Genomic DNA, 17,647 nt, shown 5'->3' with positions numbered 1-17,647 from the left:
GGCCTTCCTCTATGAGAAGGAAATTTAAAATAAAATTATTCACTCACTTGGGAGTAATCCAGTCATCGTCATCAAAGTCTGCAGGGAATTTCAACGCCTTTGCTTCAGTCAGCTCATTTGCCCTGTAAGTAGGAAACAGAATTTGCCAACAGTGACAGCAGCCAAATATGTTTCACATACCTTCAATTTACTGATACTCCTTGCTTTCCCAACAAAGACAGAACTAAAATACAGCCGGACTGCTACTCTTGATGAGTAGACATTTGTGTCCTGCAAACAATGTGGATAAAATCTGAATGCTCCTGAAAGGGCTTTGGCCTGTAGAAACTTATGGCAATCCCTAATGGAAAAAATTTGTACTAAATTGGAGAGGCTCCACACAGTGATCTCTGGTGATAGGAGCCAAAATAACCCATGGGCGGGAGCATTCTGGGGTTCTGTGGAGTACCTGTGAGTAATGATGATAATAATTGTGGTATTTGTTAAGCACTTACTATGTCCCAGGCACTGTACTGAGCACTAGGGTGGATACGAGCAAATCAGGTTGGACACAGTCCCTGACCCAGATAGGGCTCACATTCTTAATCCCCATTTTACAGATGAGATAACTAAGGCACAGAGGAAGTGAAGTGACTTGCCCAAGGTCACACATCAGACAAGTGGCAGAGGCAGGATTAGAACCCATGACCTTCTGACTCCTAGGCTCATGCTCTATCCACTACACCCCACTGCTTCTTGCTACACCATGCTGTTTCTTACTATGCCGTGCTGCTGTCTGGAGCCATAATGAACCAGATCCTCAAGTCCAGGAAAAGCCCGAGAACCTCGAGAACTGGCCCAGAGTTGCAGGGTTCTGGCTATGATACCCGAAAGCTCGGAAGCGGCCAGTGTCATTTGCATCTTGCTCCGGGGGCTCTTTAAGGTGCAACACTTAGGGAAGCAGCGTGGCCTAGTGGAAAGAGCCCAGCCTGGGAGTCAGGGGACCTGGGTTCTAATCCCGACTCTTCCCCTTGTGTGCTGTGACCCTAGGCAAGTCACTTCACTTCTCTGGGTCTCAGTTACCTCATCTCTAAGATGGTGATTAACATTATAGGACACGGACTGTGTCCAACCTGATTAGCTTGTATCTACCCCATCACTTAGTACGGTACCTGGCACACAGTAAGCACTTAGCAAGTACCATTAAAAAAACCAACCCCTCGCCCCCCCAAAAAACAACCCATTTTAAACCCCAGTACTCTGGCACCAACTTTCACTGTAATGAAAGAGCAGCTGGCTACGAAGCTCCTCCAGGTGGCACCACAGATAATTCTCAAACCTCAGTTCAGACAATACAGTAATTTCAATCTTCCAGTGGGGAACACAAGCAAGAAAATATGGTCTGGTTTGAATTTCAGCTCTTCACTTCTCCCACTCATCATCAGGTGGCAGTGTCAACCTGAAGTGAAATGGTGACCAGGGGGAGGAGGAGAAAGAAGCAGCAGGGTCAAGTGGATCGAGTATGGGCCCGGGAGTCAGAGGACCTGGGTTCTAATCCCAGTTCTGCCAAGTGCCTGCTGTGTGACCCTGGGCAAGTCATTCAACTTCTCCATGCCTCAGTTACCTACTTCATCTGTATAACGGGGATTAAATTCACCTCCCTCCGATTTAGGTTGTGAGCCCCGTATTGTACAGGGATTGTCCAACCTGATAAATAGTTATCTACTACAGCAGTTTGAACAGTGCTTGACACATGGTCAGCACTGAAATTTAATTTAAAAAAAACACAAAAAAACCCTACAAACTGGATTGAGGCTCCTGAATAATTGAGAGTTAGCTGTAACAGGGTTAATATAAAGAGATTAAGGCTTATGTAAGTATCTAACCACATTAGCAATACACTGCTTTGTAGATCTGCTCTAAGGCTGTTGGGAAGATCATTGGCCCACTATTATAAAGAGCTTACCTGAATTCTTTATAAGTTCATTCGGTAAACTCTTGGTTACCGGCTATGGTTTATATGTGTTGAGGAATTTCCATGCCCTTGCTGCTGCGGGTGCGGGGGGCAGTAGCCCACCTGAGCAAAGGAGTTTCTGGCCTTTTGTGTTAAAAGTCACAATACTGAGCTGGGCTTGTGATTGGGATGTCATAACTTTTGTGGCAAAGATTGGAGTTTTTTTCGGCTTGGGCACATCACCGCCACCCTACCCACTTCCAGCAGGAAAGGCATGCCCTCCCAGTTGATGGCAATGAATCAATGGCATCTACTGAGCGCTTACTCTGTGCAGAGCACTGTACTAAGAGCTTGGAAGAGTACAATACAACAGAGGTGGTAGACAAGTTTCATGCCCACAAGGAGCTTACAATCTAGAATGCCTAACCAATTGGAGAAAGGGCTCCTGAGGTTTTTCAGTTTGGGCACATCTGGAGGAGCAGACACAAAGCTGCACATGAGACTGCAAAACCTCCAACTTTTGCTGCATGGCTCTAGGAGGAAAGGTTGGAAACCTCTTGCTAAGCACTTACTCTGTGCCAAGCACTGTATGAAGCACTGGAGCAGATACAGGAAATCAGGTCAGACAGAGTCCCTGCCCCAGGTGGGGTTCCCAGTCTAAAGGGTTCCATCACACTTATGTATGTACGCCTTATTCTTAGCTAGTGAGTCCTCCGTGGGACAGGGAATTGGGTCTAATTCTCAATGTGTATTCTCTCCCACTTACTACTACTACCTGGAGAAGCAGCATGGCTTAGTGGATAGAGCATGGGCTTGGAGTGAGAAGGACCTGGGTACTAATCCAGGCTCCACCCGATGTCTGCTGTGTGACCTTGGGCAAGTCACTTCACTTCCTCTGGGCCTCAGTTACCTCATCTGTAAAATGGTGATTAAGAGTGTGAGCCCCATGTGGGGCAGGGACTGTGTCCAACCTGATTAACTTGTAACTACCCCATTGCTTAGAACAGTGCTTGGCACATAGTAAGCGTGCAACAAGTACCATCATTGTTATTATTACTACCTGCCCTTCAGATGGTGCACTTGAGTTGAGAAATCTCTAATCCTGAGGGCTGGAAACCTCTTGGCTTGGGCTCGTCATGCAAACAACAGATATGGAGGCATGCTTGAGCCAAAAAAACCCTGTAACCTTTGCCACCTTTTCTTGGTTATCCATGATTTTCAATTTTCCTCATTGCCTGAGCCAGAAGTTGAGCTGGATGACAGTCCTCTAGGCTGTAAACTCATTGTGGGCAGGGAACATGTCTATCCACTCTGTTATATTGTACTCTCAAGCATCTAGTACTGTGCTTTGCACACGGTAAGTGCTCAGTAAATACCCTTGATTGATGATGGAGACTTTAATGTATTCCTATATTGTAACCCCAAATCCCTTTCATTCAGAACAAAGAGGTACACATTAAGCCCTGCCTAAAATGTACTCTTTAAGAGACATGATCTCCCCTAATTATCCTAGCAGCGATACAACAGAATTAACAAGGAAAAAGAATCCTGGGTTCCAATTCTGATTCGAGGTTATGATCACGGCTTCCCTTTCTTCCCCACAACTTTATTCTCCGAGCTGCAGGAAGGCTAAAATGAGCCCCTGCTCCCCTCGATCTCTAGCTCAGAGAACAGGACTGGAGGGAGATGACACCAGGGACTCATCCAGAGCTCAGAACAGTGCTTGGCACATAGTAAGTGCTTAACAAATACCATTATTATTCTTTCTGACCCTGATGTGGCGTTCAGTGGCTTTCTCTGGACTCTACCCCAGGGTCAGAAAACAGGAATTTGTCTCCAGTATTTTCAGGGATGTTGCTCTTTTCCATGGCACACCTGAATTGATGGTGGGTTAACCAACAGACATGTAGTGGAAGCTCATTCTATTTTCATTCTCTTTTGCTTCTCAGACCTATGTAATTTGGTGCTCTTTCAATGACAGTCAGTTGGGCTGCCACCTGTGTACTGCTATCACCCTGGAGATTCTTCATAAGGGGCAAATTACTTTCTCCTTACCTTTTAGTGAATTCACACTTCTGCTTATCGCCATCAAATTTTTTTAACTCATCTGAGCAGCAGTATTGGAAGAAGCAAGTTCCACAGCAAAACTTCGGGCATGGGTCTTGAGAATTATTTTGTCCAAATTCATCCTTGCACTCTTCACCCAGGGCTGGAAACCAAGAAAATAATATTAGATTGTCTCTTGGGGAGAAAAAGAGCCCCTCAAAATATTAACCTCATTCTAACGGATCCTCGGCCATACAGCTACAATAGAGCCGTTCCGTTGGCTGCCAGTATTTGCAATTCAGCTTCCCTCTTCCACATCCACCGGGTTTGTGTTTTATCAGAACACTATGTGAAATGACCAAAACGGCTGAAAGAAAACTTAAAATGCATTTGAGGCCTGATTTAACAGGGAGGTGGCTGCTGGTAGCAAGAACTGCCGAAAAAGAAATACTCACGTAATCAGTAAAGAAGGAAGTGTGAAGGAGCCTACGCAAGATGAAAGGAAAGAAAGGAAAAGACGTCAGAAGAATCAGAGGCTGCTTGCAGCAGGGGAGGAGAATAAAGATGTTTGGGAACGCAGCGGCCGCAAGACACGAACTTGGACTCAAGATTTAAGTCTCCGTTTCCCCTCCCACTGGTTAACTGCTAGAGACTGAGACAGCAGGGGTGAACAGCTTACGGGGGGCTTCTGGAATCTTTCTGCTCCCTCTGGGGAGAAGGGGATCCCGACAAACCGCATCACACATCTTCTGTACCATGAACAGTGCATACATTAAATTGCTCTAGTCACCAGTGAGTTGTACATGCCAGATTCAGCTGGCTAAAATAAACAAGTTTTCAATCTACGGGGAGGAACAGTTGAATGATAGTAGTTCAGCAGTATTTATTAAACAACCCCTGGGTGCAATACACCGTAGTAAACACTTTGGAAAGCACAGCTGATGCAGGAGACGTTCCCTGACCACAGGGAGGTCAGCGAGGAGGCCGAAGCCAAGGAGAAAATGATAAATACTTGGATTAGCACAGTAGCAGTTTGCATGGAGAGGAAGGGGCGGATTCTAAAGAGATCATAGACTTAATCAATTAATTATATTTGTTACGCAATTACTACGTGCCAGGCACTGTACTAAGTGCTGGGGGGTAGACCCAAGATAATTGTGTTGGACACAGTAACTGTCCACCTAAGGGCTCTTAGTCCCCATTTTACAGATGAGGTAACTAAGGTCCAGAGAAGTTAAATGACTTGCCCAAGTGGTGGAGCCAGGATTAGAGCATCCAAGTCCCCTGAATCCAAGGTAGAACCAATGGGATTTGGTGTCAGACTGAATACACGGGCTGAATAAGTGATATGAACTGAAGATAATACCAAAGGTACTGGGCTTGTGTGACACGAAGGATAATGGTGTTGTCTACAGTGATGGGAAAGTTATGGGGAGGATGGGGTTTTGGTGGGAAGATGAGAAAGTCAGTTGTGGATATGTTAAATTTGAGGTGTTGGCAGGACTGAGCCCCTCTAGACTGAAAATCCTCTACTGTATTATGCTCTTCCAGACAATATTGATCAAATTATTTTAGAGTTTCAAAAAAAATCAGGCTTAAATTTCAAAAAATCTTCAGTCTTTGGTTTTGAGCTTTTCTTTTAATGATTTCACATACAAAGACAACAGCTGCATGGCAAGAGTTTCTTTGGTAACATTACTCCTTTCCAGTGTATGGGAAGCAATATCTAAATGAGCACTTGACATCACAGTAAGATGGCCAGTGACAGCCCTCATGGATACCAGACGCATGCGATGTCACATGTATATGCCAAGCTTGTGTTGTAGCAGTGATGCTGTAGGGACCATTTGGAGAAAATCCATTCAAGGCCACCTGATCCTCTAGCATTTCTCCAGAGCCTCTGCATTAATCTCCCAGGCCAATCAATCATATTCATTAAGCACTTGGGAGAGTACAATAGAATTAATAGACATTATCCCTGACCTGAGGGGGTTTACAATCTTGATAGTAGGAAGAAAGAAAGGTGGACAAGTACAGGAGATAGTACTTAGTGCGTGTGAGATAGGTACATTAATAATAATGGTGGTATTTGTTAAACACTCACTGTGTGCAAGGCACTGTGCTGAGCACTGGAGCGGTTACAAGCAAATCGGGTTGGACATAGTCCTCTTTCCACATGGGGCTCACAGTCTTAATCCCTCTGAGGCACAGAGAAGTTAAGTGACTTGCCCATCGTCACAGAGCAGATAAGTGGCGAAGCCAGAATTAGACCCCCAGGACCTTCTGACTCCCAGGCTCGTGCTCTATCCACAAGGCCATGCTACTCCCCCACAGCATGCTATGAGAGCTTAAGAATGCTCAGGTGAAGAAGTGCTGAACAGGTAGTAGGGGAAATAAGGAAGGGACATTAAAAAAATGAACCCAGGAAAGCCTCTTGGAGGAGATGTGATTTTAAAAGGGCTTTGAAATTGAGGAGAACAGGGCCTGTCAGGTGTGAGAGGGAAAGGAGTTACAGACTGGGGGCCAGGGAGCAGTGGGGGGCGGGGGGGGGAGAGGGATCTTTCTTCTTGAGCAAGAGGTAGATGGCTGGAGAAAGGAGAAGGAAGAGGTTAGTTTGGGAGGAACAAAGAGGGTGAGTTGGGCTGTAGTGACAATAGAAAATAGACAAGGAAGGACAGAGCTGAGTGCCTTACAACCAGTCAATTAATCAATCAATGGTATTTATTGAATGTTTACTATGTGCAGGGCACTGTACTAAACGCTCGGGGGAGCACAACAGAATTAGCAGACATGTTCCCTACTCATAACGAACTTACGGTCTAGAGGGGGAGCTGACAAAAATTTCTGCCGGAGGAGGAGAGGAATGGTCAACCACTGTAGGTTTTGAGGCAGTGGAGAAATGTGTCTGGTATGACGTTTTAGAAAAATGATCCAGGCAGGAAAGTGAAGTTTGGAACGGAGAGGAGAGAGACAGAAGGAAGGATGATCAGTGAGGAGGTTGATGCAGTAGTTCAAGATGGGATATGACAAGCACCTGGACCAGTGAGGTGGCTGTTTGGGTGGAGGCCTTCCTAGGGGCAGATCCAGGTAATGTTGTGAAAGAAAAAATAAACAGGATTTGGCGTCAGGTGGAATATGGAGACCGAAAGAGGAAGAAAAGTCAAGGATCAAGCCAAGGTCGCGGGCTTGAAAGATGGGGAATACTGTGATGTCAACTGTGATGGAAAAGTTGGATGGCAGAGAGGATTTGGGAAGGAAAATGAGGAGTTCAGTTTTGGACATATTGAGTTTGAGATGCTGGTGGGACATCCACATGACAGTAAACTACAGACGGGAGGAGATGCGGGACTGCAGAAGGGCTAGCCAGGTGGATTTGGGAGTTGTTCACCTAGAGGTGGTAGCTGAAGCCTTGGGAGCAGGTGAAGTGAGTGTAAAGGGAGAAGAGAAAAGGACCCACAACAACCATTTGGGACACTCACAGTTAGGGGATGGGAGGCAGAGGAAAAACTAGCAAAAGAGATGAAGAAAGATCAGCCAGAAAGCTAAGAGGAGAACCAAAAAATATCAGTAAAAATCAAGGTTCGATAGTGTTTCCAGAAGAAGAGAATGTTCTACACTATTGAAGGCTGCCTCGAGGTCGGAGGACGAGGACAGACTAGTCTCCATTGCACGTGGCAAGAAGGCAGTCATTGGTGACCTTAGCAAGAGCAGTCTCTGTGGAGCAAAGTGGGTGGGAACCAGATTGGAGGGGGTCAAGAAGAAACAGAGTAGAGGAGGTGAAGGCAGTGGATATATACAAGCCATTCAAGGAGTTTGGAAAGGAATGAGAGAAGGAAGATGGGGTGACAGCTGAATGGTGTGGTGGTATCCTGCAGGACTTTTTTGAGGATAGGAGAGACATGGGTGCCGTTGAAGACAGAGGAGAAGGCACCATCACAGAATGAGTGGTTGGGAGAGAGGGAAGGATGAGCAAAATGCTGCTTCTCAGCTGCAGAACTTAGAGGCATGAGCTGAGGTGGAGGGAAGTTTAGGTGTTTCAAATAAGAACACCAGACAAAACTCCAGTCAAATCCCCACATCACATTCCACAGGGGACAGACAGTTGAAAATCACGCTGCCATACAAAACTGGATGAATAGCCACCCTACCTCAGTTACTTATGGGCAAACACAGCAATGCTTGGCGACCTTGCTTAATTTTGGGTGCTGAACTCCAGCATTATTCAACAATTTAACACAATCTGGGTTTTGAGGGGAGGGTTTTACACAAGAGAGACAAGGATGTCACTCATATGAGATAAGCAAAAACTGACCACGTGATAGTTAAGCAATAAAACTATTTTCAGAGGCTATTTACAAAGTGGGAAGATAACTCCCTGAAGGGGAAAAAAAGATAAATGTTAAAATAAACAAACTTGCTAAATATTCCAAAACGCATATTGATTCCATTGATGACATTGAAGGTATCGACAATTCGCCACTCAAATATGCTACATCGACAGGCTGTGGCCCAATTAGGACTGAGTCATAAAATCAAAGTATCTATCTTGGCAGTGAAAATGTTGAGGAAAAACCTAAAACTTCTGAATCCATGTGCCCCAGGGATACATCCTGAACTATTTGCTGATTTACTGCAGCATTCCTGCTTCTGCCTTCCCCTTTTCCTGCGGCTTTCCTGCCTATGGTCTCCCCTCCCCACCCTCCAGTATTAAGACTATCTATCTATAATGACTTCAACAGCTGTTGCTGCAAGCCAAGTGTAGCCATCCTTCCCATCCCCTCCATCTTCCTGCTTATAGCCACTCCCCCAACTACACTCTGACCAAAGCTTCCAGAGCAGGAACAGGGGCGGGGGACACCATCCTCTCCCTAGCCACTGTGGTAAATTATTTCCTTATATTTAAAAGTGCAGGGGCCTAAACCAGCAGATGAGGAGATCACCACTTTCAAGGGACCGAGCTATTGGGGAGACATCTGAATGAAGTGCAGAGGTTCAGGTCACCCTGCAGGTCAGGTCATAAAGGCCCTGAGCCCACAAGTCAAGTCAGAACCAGCCAAAGCCGGCCAGGTTTCGGCTAAGTTTGGACATCCCTCCCCTCAATCTACTTTCCTAGGGCCCTTTCTCGTAGGGCAGTTCTGGGGGTACTGCCTCACTCACAAGGGATGCCTTTGCTTTTTGTTTTTACACGGTATTTGTTAGGCGCTTACTGCGTGCCAGGTACTGGGGTAGATACAAACTAATCAAGTTGGACACAGTCCATGTCCCATGTGGGGCTCACAGCCTTACTCTGCATTTTACAGATGAGGTAACTCAGGTCCAGAGAAGTTAAGCGACTCATCCAAGGTCACGCAGCAGACAAGTGGCGGTCAGGATTAGAACCCAGGTCCTTCTGACCTCCAGGCCCATGCGCTATCCAATAGGCCATGCTGCTTCTCTTAAGTAGGCTGCCGTGTAGTCCCAGCAGCCTCCTGGGATAGCCACCCCTGGGCAACCGGTTTCTGATCAGTAGTGCCACCCAAAAGTGAGGCCTGGGTCCATTTCCAGTCCTCAGCAGACCTAAGATGGGCCCAGACACTTTATTTCTAGAGCTCTACTCAGGCTGGGAAAGAAGCAGGACTAACAATAATAATAATAATGCTATTAGTTAAGCGCTTACTGTGTGCCAAGTACTGTTCTAAGCACTGGGGTAGCTACAAGGTAATCAGGTTGTCCCACATGGGGCTCACAGTCTTAATCCCCATTTTACAGGTGAAGTAAACAGGCACAGAGAAGTTAAGTGACTTGCCCAAGGTCACACAGCAGACAAGTGGCAGAGCCGGGATTAGAACCCACGTCCTCTGACTCACAAGCCCGGGCTCTTGCCACTGGGCCATGCTGCAAATTCTAGGTCAAATTTGGGCTAAGAAACTCTGGTACGTTGTTCTGACTCAACACTATATCTTCTTTTGATTTCTGCCCCAGTTCAGAATAACTGGCAACTACTGGCTCTTTGGAACCAGTGTTAAGTACACTAAGAGATAAAATTTAATCTCCATAGACCCTACAGTTGGTTGGTATTTTATTTCTAAAAGTACTAAATCATTCTCTCTCTCAAAATGTGAAAGAAACATTCTGAAATACAGTGTTACATATATGAGGAATATCTGAATTGGTTTTATTAAGAAGCGTAGCAACCAATCTCTGCAAATTTATCTTAGTTTACCTTCATTTACACTTGAGACCAAGATCTTCTCAGAAATCTTCTAAGATGTTTCTGGAAGCAGCTTTTCAAGTTTACAGAGTTGAAGGCAATGCAGAATTTTTAAGAAGATTTTATTTTGAGTTGTGATCCGATACATACACATATTCAGTTTTTATTTACTCTTTGAAAAAGCTTTCACTGAAGTTGATCGTATTAATGAGAAATTGATACGTTAAAGCAATAATAGACTCCGGAAAGTATTGACTGATGAATGAGATCATAAATAATGAGCACATAATTTCAAGTTGGATTTACAGGTTATCATAGCTAAAGGTTTTTTTTTTAATGGTATTTGTTAAGCACTTACTACGTGTCAAGCACTGTTCTAAGCACTGGGGTGGGTACAAGTTCATAAAGTCGGACACAGTCCCTGTTCCGCATGGGGCTCACAGTCTAAGTAGTAGGGAGGTATTTAATCCCCATTTTGCAGTTGAATAAACTGAGGCACAGAGAAGTTAAGTGACTTGCCCAAGGTCACACAGCAAGCAATCGGCAGAATCGGGATTAGAACCCAAATCCTTAGACTCCCAGGCCCGTGCTCTATCCACTAGGCCACGCTACTTCTCTATTTACTATGAAAAATAGAAAACAATAACTCTTGGTGGCAAAAGCAAATCTTTACTTTATCAAAATAAGGTAGCCCAAAAAAACCCATATCACCCTAAAATTGTCAACTATCAAAATTTAATGTAGACCTTATTGAAGAAGAAATCCTAATTAAAATTATGTCACCCCAATAGCTCAGTCCCTTGAAAGTGGTTATCTCCTCATGTGCTGTTTTTTCCAAGGTGCCTATAAGTATTACCTTTTGGGATGTGGCCCTTAAATCGGTAGAACACTTGACTCCTCGTGCCCAAATCTCAGATTTGGCCCTAATACCGCAGTTGTTATATAAGTGCAACACCACTAAAATGGCTTGTTTTTCATCATAGCGCAGATTGAATAGGTGATTTTAAATCAATTACAAGCTTCAAAATCATTTACAGTCTTTAACAGAATTAGTCCGCAGGGGTTGTCCACATGCAAACCTGTTCATTTTAGCAGAGAAGGATGAACTACCCAGGTTATTACTTTCAGGTTGTCTGAACGAATGACTTGCCAAATCTCAGATCATTTCTTGTATTTTACTCTCTCAAGTTCTGCTCTACGCACTGTAAGCTCTCAATAAATACCCTTGAATTACTGATTGAACTCCAGGCCTATGACCTAGTCTTCTAGACTGTGAGCCCATTGTTGGGTAGGGACCGACTCTATATGTTGCCGACTTGTACGTCCCAGGCGCTTAATACAGTGCTCTGCACACAGTAACAGCTCAATAAATACGACTGAATGAATGACCTGCCTTCTCGGCATACCACTGGGTTTCTTGGGGACGGTGAGAATCTTTGGATAATAACCGTGCTATACATACTGTACCAATAAGTAAGCACTCAATAAGCGACTGATGGGTATTTAAACTCTTACGTTGTGCCGAGCACTGTACTAAATGCTGGGGAAGATGCAAGATAATCAGGTCCCCCGGAGGCTCACGATCTAGAAAGGGAGGACGGGTATCGAATCCCCATTCTGCAGTTGAGGGAACAGGGAAGTTAAGTGACTTGGCCAGGGTCCCGCAGCAGAGCCGGGATTAGAACCCAGGTCCTCTGACTCCCGGGCCTGGGCTCCTTCCACTAGGCCACGCTACTTCTCGTTTACTTGGAGGCGCTAGAAAAACAATCGATTCCCAACTGAGATTGGCCTTCCCGAGACAGTGCCTATCACCAGCCCCCCAGGTCTTCCCCGGATCTAACGGTGTGCCGAGAAAACCATGACGCCTCGGGTCGCTCCCCACACTTGGCTCCAGCGCTAAGGCTCCCCATTTACCAGAAGGGGAAAGCAAGGTCCGAGTCGGGCAGGGCCAGAAAGCAGAAGGCCCCGAGCCCTCGGTGCGGTGGCCGGCATCTAGGCATTTCTCCCCCCGGCCCGGGGCCAGGAACTGCTGGCTGGAGAAGCCAGTCCCGGCCGGCCGGCCTGCTGCCCCCCGCCCCCTCGTGGGGCCGGACTTGAGTCGGGCCCCTCCGCTCCCTCCATTTCCCCGCGGCCGCCCGCTTGCCCCCGGCCCGGACTCACCGCTCAGGGACCGCGGCAGCGGCAGCAGCAGCACCCACAGCAGGAGCGAGCGGGCCGGGGGCACCATGGCGGCCGGACAGGGGAAGGAAAGAGGAAAGGACGAGGGAGAGCGAGGAGCGCGGAACCGAGGGTGGTCGCTCACACGGCTTCAAGAAACCCGGGCCCGAGCCAGCTGCGCCGAGGGCCGGGGGCGGGGGGAGACCAGGGGGCGGGGCCCAGGTTCCGCGCCCCGCCCTCCCGAGGGGCTCGCTCTTTTCACACTCCACCGACTCTGCCCCCTCCCCCATTCCCAGCCCCAAATCGTTCCCCTTGGCCGCACAGCTCATTTATTTCCTCGCCCTTCGCTGTAGGGAGTGAGAAGTCACGGGATCCCGCCGTGGTGTGTTTTCCTTAACCTGCCCTACGCAGGGCCGACTCCGGAGCGGGAGGTGATGTTGCTCCCTCCTAACCTTGCCCTTTGCCCTCCTCCATCTCCCCCTCTCTCCCCTTTTTCCTGCTCCACCTGCCCCAATTAGAAGGCAGAGTCGACCACTGGCCAGATCAGCTTCCTGACTAGAGTTCACAAATCCAATCGTTTTGCCTAGCGCTAAAACTGTCCTTCGACTCTGCTACTCCTACACACACACATACACGATGCAAATTCATCCTCTACCGAGTGTATGAAACTTACCTACAAAATGGTACACCAACACGTACATACATTAATATATATCTTCCAGGCCGCTTAAGTACTCACAACCCCTATAGCACCTGCATCCATAACCTTATACTCAGTCACTACCCCGACCTGTAATTTATTTTAATATCTGTCTAGCACATCTCCAAGAGGTGTTCCTGGACTAAGCCCTCCTTTCCCCTTTTTTTAAGGTATTTGTTAAGCGCTTACTATGTGCCAGGCACTGTACTACTCCCTCCTGCATCACCCTGACTTGCTCCCTTTATTCACTCCCCCCCCCCACCCCGCCCCACGGCACTTATGTACATATCTGTGATTTATGTATTTATATTAATGAATATCTCCCTCTCTACACTGCAAGCTCATTGTGAACAGGGAATATGCCTGTTTATTGTTATAGCGCACTCTTCCAAGCACTTAGCACAGTGCTCTGCACACAGTAAGCATTCAATACTATCAACTGAATGATTGACCCACTAAATTGTAAACTCCTTCTGGCCAGGGATTATGTATGCCACCTCCATTGTACTCACCCAACAGCTACTGATTGGCCCACTAAATTGTAAACTCCTTCTGGCCAGGAATTATGCCTGCTAACTCCACTGTACTCAACAGTAGCCCAACAGCTACTGATTGATTGACTGCCCACTGCAAACCCATAATTAAACTCTCCTCCCTGGCCCTCTAGTCAGGCCAGTATGCTCCTGCAAGACTTTACTGACCAGTGCTCCTTAATCAATGAATCACCTATCCATGTACTTTCCACTAGACTATGTTGCCACCAGATAGCTTGTTTCAGGCCCAAAGTGTGAAAACCTGTCTCAGGCAAACTATCAGTTAATGTATTTACTGAGGACCTTCTGTGTGTGAGGCACTGTATTAAATGCTTGGAAGAGTGCAGCAGAAGTGAGATACATGTTCCCTGTCCTTATGAAGTTTACAGTTGGAGACAAAAATGATTTACAGATAGTAAAAACTGAAGGAAGAGCAAGAATAAAGTACAAAGCAGGACAACACACTTGGATTAAAACATCTGAACAAACATTTGAATTTGCAGATAAATATGTCAATAAATAAAATATACATATGTGCATGAGTGTTGAGGATATGAATCAAATTTTAAAAATGCTAAAGATGTGGACGGGGGTGATGTGAATTAATCTTTCTTTATGTGACAGTGGCCAAACCCCTCCCCAATTATTTTCTTAGACTGTGAGCCTCTGGAGGGCCAGGGACTACATGTAATTCTCACCCATATATTTTTCCCAGCACTTTTAGTGCTTTGCACATAGGAGGCATTTAATTAATACTGCTACTACTATTTCTAAAGATGGAATTTTAGGAGGAATTTAAAGCTGTGGAGAGCTGTAGTCTGCCAGATTTGTGGGGAGAGGGAGTTCCAGGTTGCAGGGGGGCAGGGCGCAAGGGGTCAGATAGAGGGGTAGGGTTATAAGGTGAGTTTGAGAGGATGAGCTGAGGAGTAGCATGTGAAGAGAGCTAATATGCAAGAGGCCAAGAGCTGGTAGAGAGCCCAGAAGCCAAATGTAAGGAATTTCTGCTTGATGCAGAGGAAGATGAGTAACCCAAGAAGGCTTTTGAGAAGTAGCAGTACTGGGATTTATTGTTTACTGGGGGTACAACACTCTACTAAGGGCTGGGAAAAAATATACAGATGGTAATTAGATACGGTCTCTGGCCCTCAGGGGACTCAAAACCTAAAAACAGAGAAGTAGAGAGATGTGTGCTGAGCAATACTGCAAGAAGAGGATCTGTGCAGCATCAGAGAAGAGGGAAGAGGCTAGAGGCGGGGTGACCAGCAAGGCAGTTGGTGCAGTCTGACCAATAGTGTTAAGTCTGGCCTACTTTTACTCTACCAGACTTTTAGGGGGTAGATACCTCCAAAGAGAAATATTTGCAAATCATTTTTCCTCTATCATTGCCCTAGAGAAGGCTCTGGAAGCAAGAAAAAACATAGTGTTTCTTTCCACAGGCCAGAGAAGTACTTGTTTTGATGCCTGTCTTCCCCCTTCTAGACTGTGAGCAGGGATTGTCTCTGTTGCTGAATTGTACTTTCCAAGCGTTTAGTACAGTGCTCTGCACACAATAAATGCTCCATAAATACGACTGAATGAATGAATTCTTATTAATGTTAACAGATAAAGCAGATGGGAAAAACACACCATCTGTCATCAGTCAGAATCAAAGCTGTGCTGGCTAGTCCTGCCAGCTTCATTAGCCCCTGGGCAGCCACTATATTGACCCTCTGAAGCCTAAGAAAGATTATTTGCCTAAGAGTACACTTTTCAAGGTCTATTCTGCTGACTTATTCACGTATTTATTTCCGGTGTTTCATGAAAGTTAAATGGAGTCCATAACGTTTCTAGGAGGTAAGAAGCAAGGCAGCATGGGAAGAGTGTGGGAATGGAAGCCAGGATACTTGGAAGGCAATCTGCTACAAGTCAAAACTCCCCTGTGCTGGGCAGCAGAGGCATGGGAGAGAGTTGAGGATGGAGACCCAACTTTACTGTGAGGAAGGAGGCAATGGTAAACCACTTCTGTATTTTTACCAAGAAAACTCTACGGATACACTACCAGAACTATTGCAGATGGAGGTGGGGCATTCTGGGAGAGATGTGTCCATGGCATCACTAAGGATCGGAGGTGACTTGACAGCGCAAGACAAGTCCCAGCTTTGCCAATGGTCTAATGTGCGACCTTAAGCACGTCACAACCTCTCTGTGCCTCTATTTTCTCATCTGTGAAATGGGGATAAGGTACCTGTTCTCCCTCCCTCATAGATTATATTGTACTCTCCCAGGTGCTTAGTACAGTGCCCTGTAAACAGTAAACACTCAATAAATACGATTGATTGTGAACTTCTGGTGGGACAGTGCTTGCCTGATAAGAGAATCTTTTATCTACCCCTGGAGTTAGCACAGTTCTTGGCCCATAGTAAGTGCTTTATAAGTACCTTTTTAAAAAAAAAACAACCTGCCATCATCCCTGCAGACTGCCCTGATGGAGGATCTGTGAATGTGTGTGTTCTTGGAGGAAGCAGATTGTCCTTTGTCTACAAAGAAGAGGAAGAAGTGAACTTCCAGGAGCATCACCCTGGCCAGCTAAGGACTATGAAACTCAGCAAAATGCATCTTGAAAAGTCCTGGCTAAGGTGAGTCACAGTGTGCAAATGGACAGAGACCTAGGACGATCTGCACAGATGAAATGAGACAAGGTACAAATGTTTCTGGACTTGTTTTCATCAGAATCCTGAACAGAACAAAGGGCAAACTGAGTATAAATTCTAGTGGTGTGTGAGAAAGAGGAGAGTTTGTAGTCATGGCTGGTTGTTTAGGAAGTTGCTCTGAAACATGGGAGACCAAATGACCGAAACCCACATATGACAACTTCCAATTGAATTTGAGTGTTGGGATCACTGCTGGTTGTGGAGTCTTTCATTCCCCTCCTGAAGTGAGGTCCCTGATTGGGTTGTAGCAGAGGAACTGCCTCACGTGCGAAAAGACAACTGAAAGAAGCAGAGCCAATCAAACAGTCAGTCAACTGCATTTATTGAGTCCTTATTGTGTGCAGAACATGGTACTAAGCATTTGGGAGAGTATAATACAATAGAATTGGTAGACAGTGTTCCCTGCCCACAAGGAGCTTAAAGTCTAGAGGCGAAGACAGACATAAAAGTAAATTATGGATATGTAAGTAAGTGCTGTGAGGCTGAGGGTGGAGTGACTATCAAGTGCTTAGAGGTTCCAAGTGCCTATGTGATGCAGAAGAGAGAGGGAGTAGGGGAAATGAGGGCTTAGTTGGGGAAGGCCTCTTGGAGGTGATGGGATTTTAATAAGGTTTTGAAGGTGGGGAAGGTGGTGGTCTGTCCTGTATGAAGGGGAGGGAGTTCCAGGCCAGAGGGAGGACGTGGGCAAGGGGGTTGTCGTGGAGATAGACAAGGTCAAGGTATAGTGAGTAGGTTGGTGTTGGAGGAGTGAAGTGTGTGGGCTAAGTTGTAGGAAATCAGCAAGGTGAGGTAGGAGGGGGACAAGCTGATTGAGTGCTTTAAAGCACTCTTGTGGAGTGGGGAAATATGGGATGAACTTTTTTTTTTTTTTTTTAATAAAAATGATCCAGGCAGCAGAGTGAAGTGTGGACTGGATTAGGCAGAGACAGGAGGCTGGGAGGTCAGCAAGGAGGCTGAAGCAGTAGTGAAGGCAGGATGTGATAAGTGCTTGGATCACTGTCGTCGTAGTTTGAATGGAGAGGAAGGGCAGATGTTTTGAAGCCAACTGAAACTACCCTCACCTGTCAAACTACTCCTACTCCTTCATGCTGGAGTCTGTACCTCCTCATTCTTAGATTGTGAGCCCCTCAACCATTTAATAAATACTATTGCTACTGTTATTACTACCACCCCTCCATAACTTGGGCTCCCATTCTGGTTTATCTTAAAGAAGAATATTGGAGGATAATATGATCCTATTCAAACATACCACGTGGCATTAGTAGCAGCAGCCAGCAAATTATTCCCAAGCCATCAAGCATCAGCACCTGCTGCAGGAAGCATATTCAGTGACCCACACTGGACTCTACCCTTGCCTAGGGTAGAATTAATTTGGGGGTTGATTAGTTGGTTTGTAAA

General features: G+C 46.0%; 1 protein-coding gene across 1 annotated transcript in view; it reads right to left on the bottom strand.

Moving 5' to 3' along the window:
- The window catches only part of SHISA5 (shisa family member 5), a 62,350-nt gene extending 49,856 nt beyond the window's left edge, over positions 1-12,494 (bottom strand). Inside the window, exons 1-3 of the mRNA XM_038772641.1 lie at positions 12,330-12,494; positions 3,989-4,142; positions 48-122 (exon numbers count right to left, since the gene is read on the bottom strand). Coding sequence (XP_038628569.1) covers positions 48-122; positions 3,989-4,142; positions 12,330-12,396 — 296 coding nt within the window. The 5' untranslated portion in view covers positions 12,397-12,494. The remainder of the gene's footprint in view (positions 1-47; positions 123-3,988; positions 4,143-12,329) is intronic.
- Positions 12,495-17,647: the final 5,153 nt, after the last annotated feature.

Source organism: Tachyglossus aculeatus, chromosome X1 (genome assembly GCF_015852505.1).
Source record: "Tachyglossus aculeatus isolate mTacAcu1 chromosome X1, mTacAcu1.pri, whole genome shotgun sequence".
NCBI lineage: Eukaryota > Metazoa > Chordata > Mammalia > Monotremata > Tachyglossidae > Tachyglossus > Tachyglossus aculeatus.
Note: the sequence above shows the minus strand (reverse complement) of the source record. Positions and strands in the feature narration are given on the sequence as shown.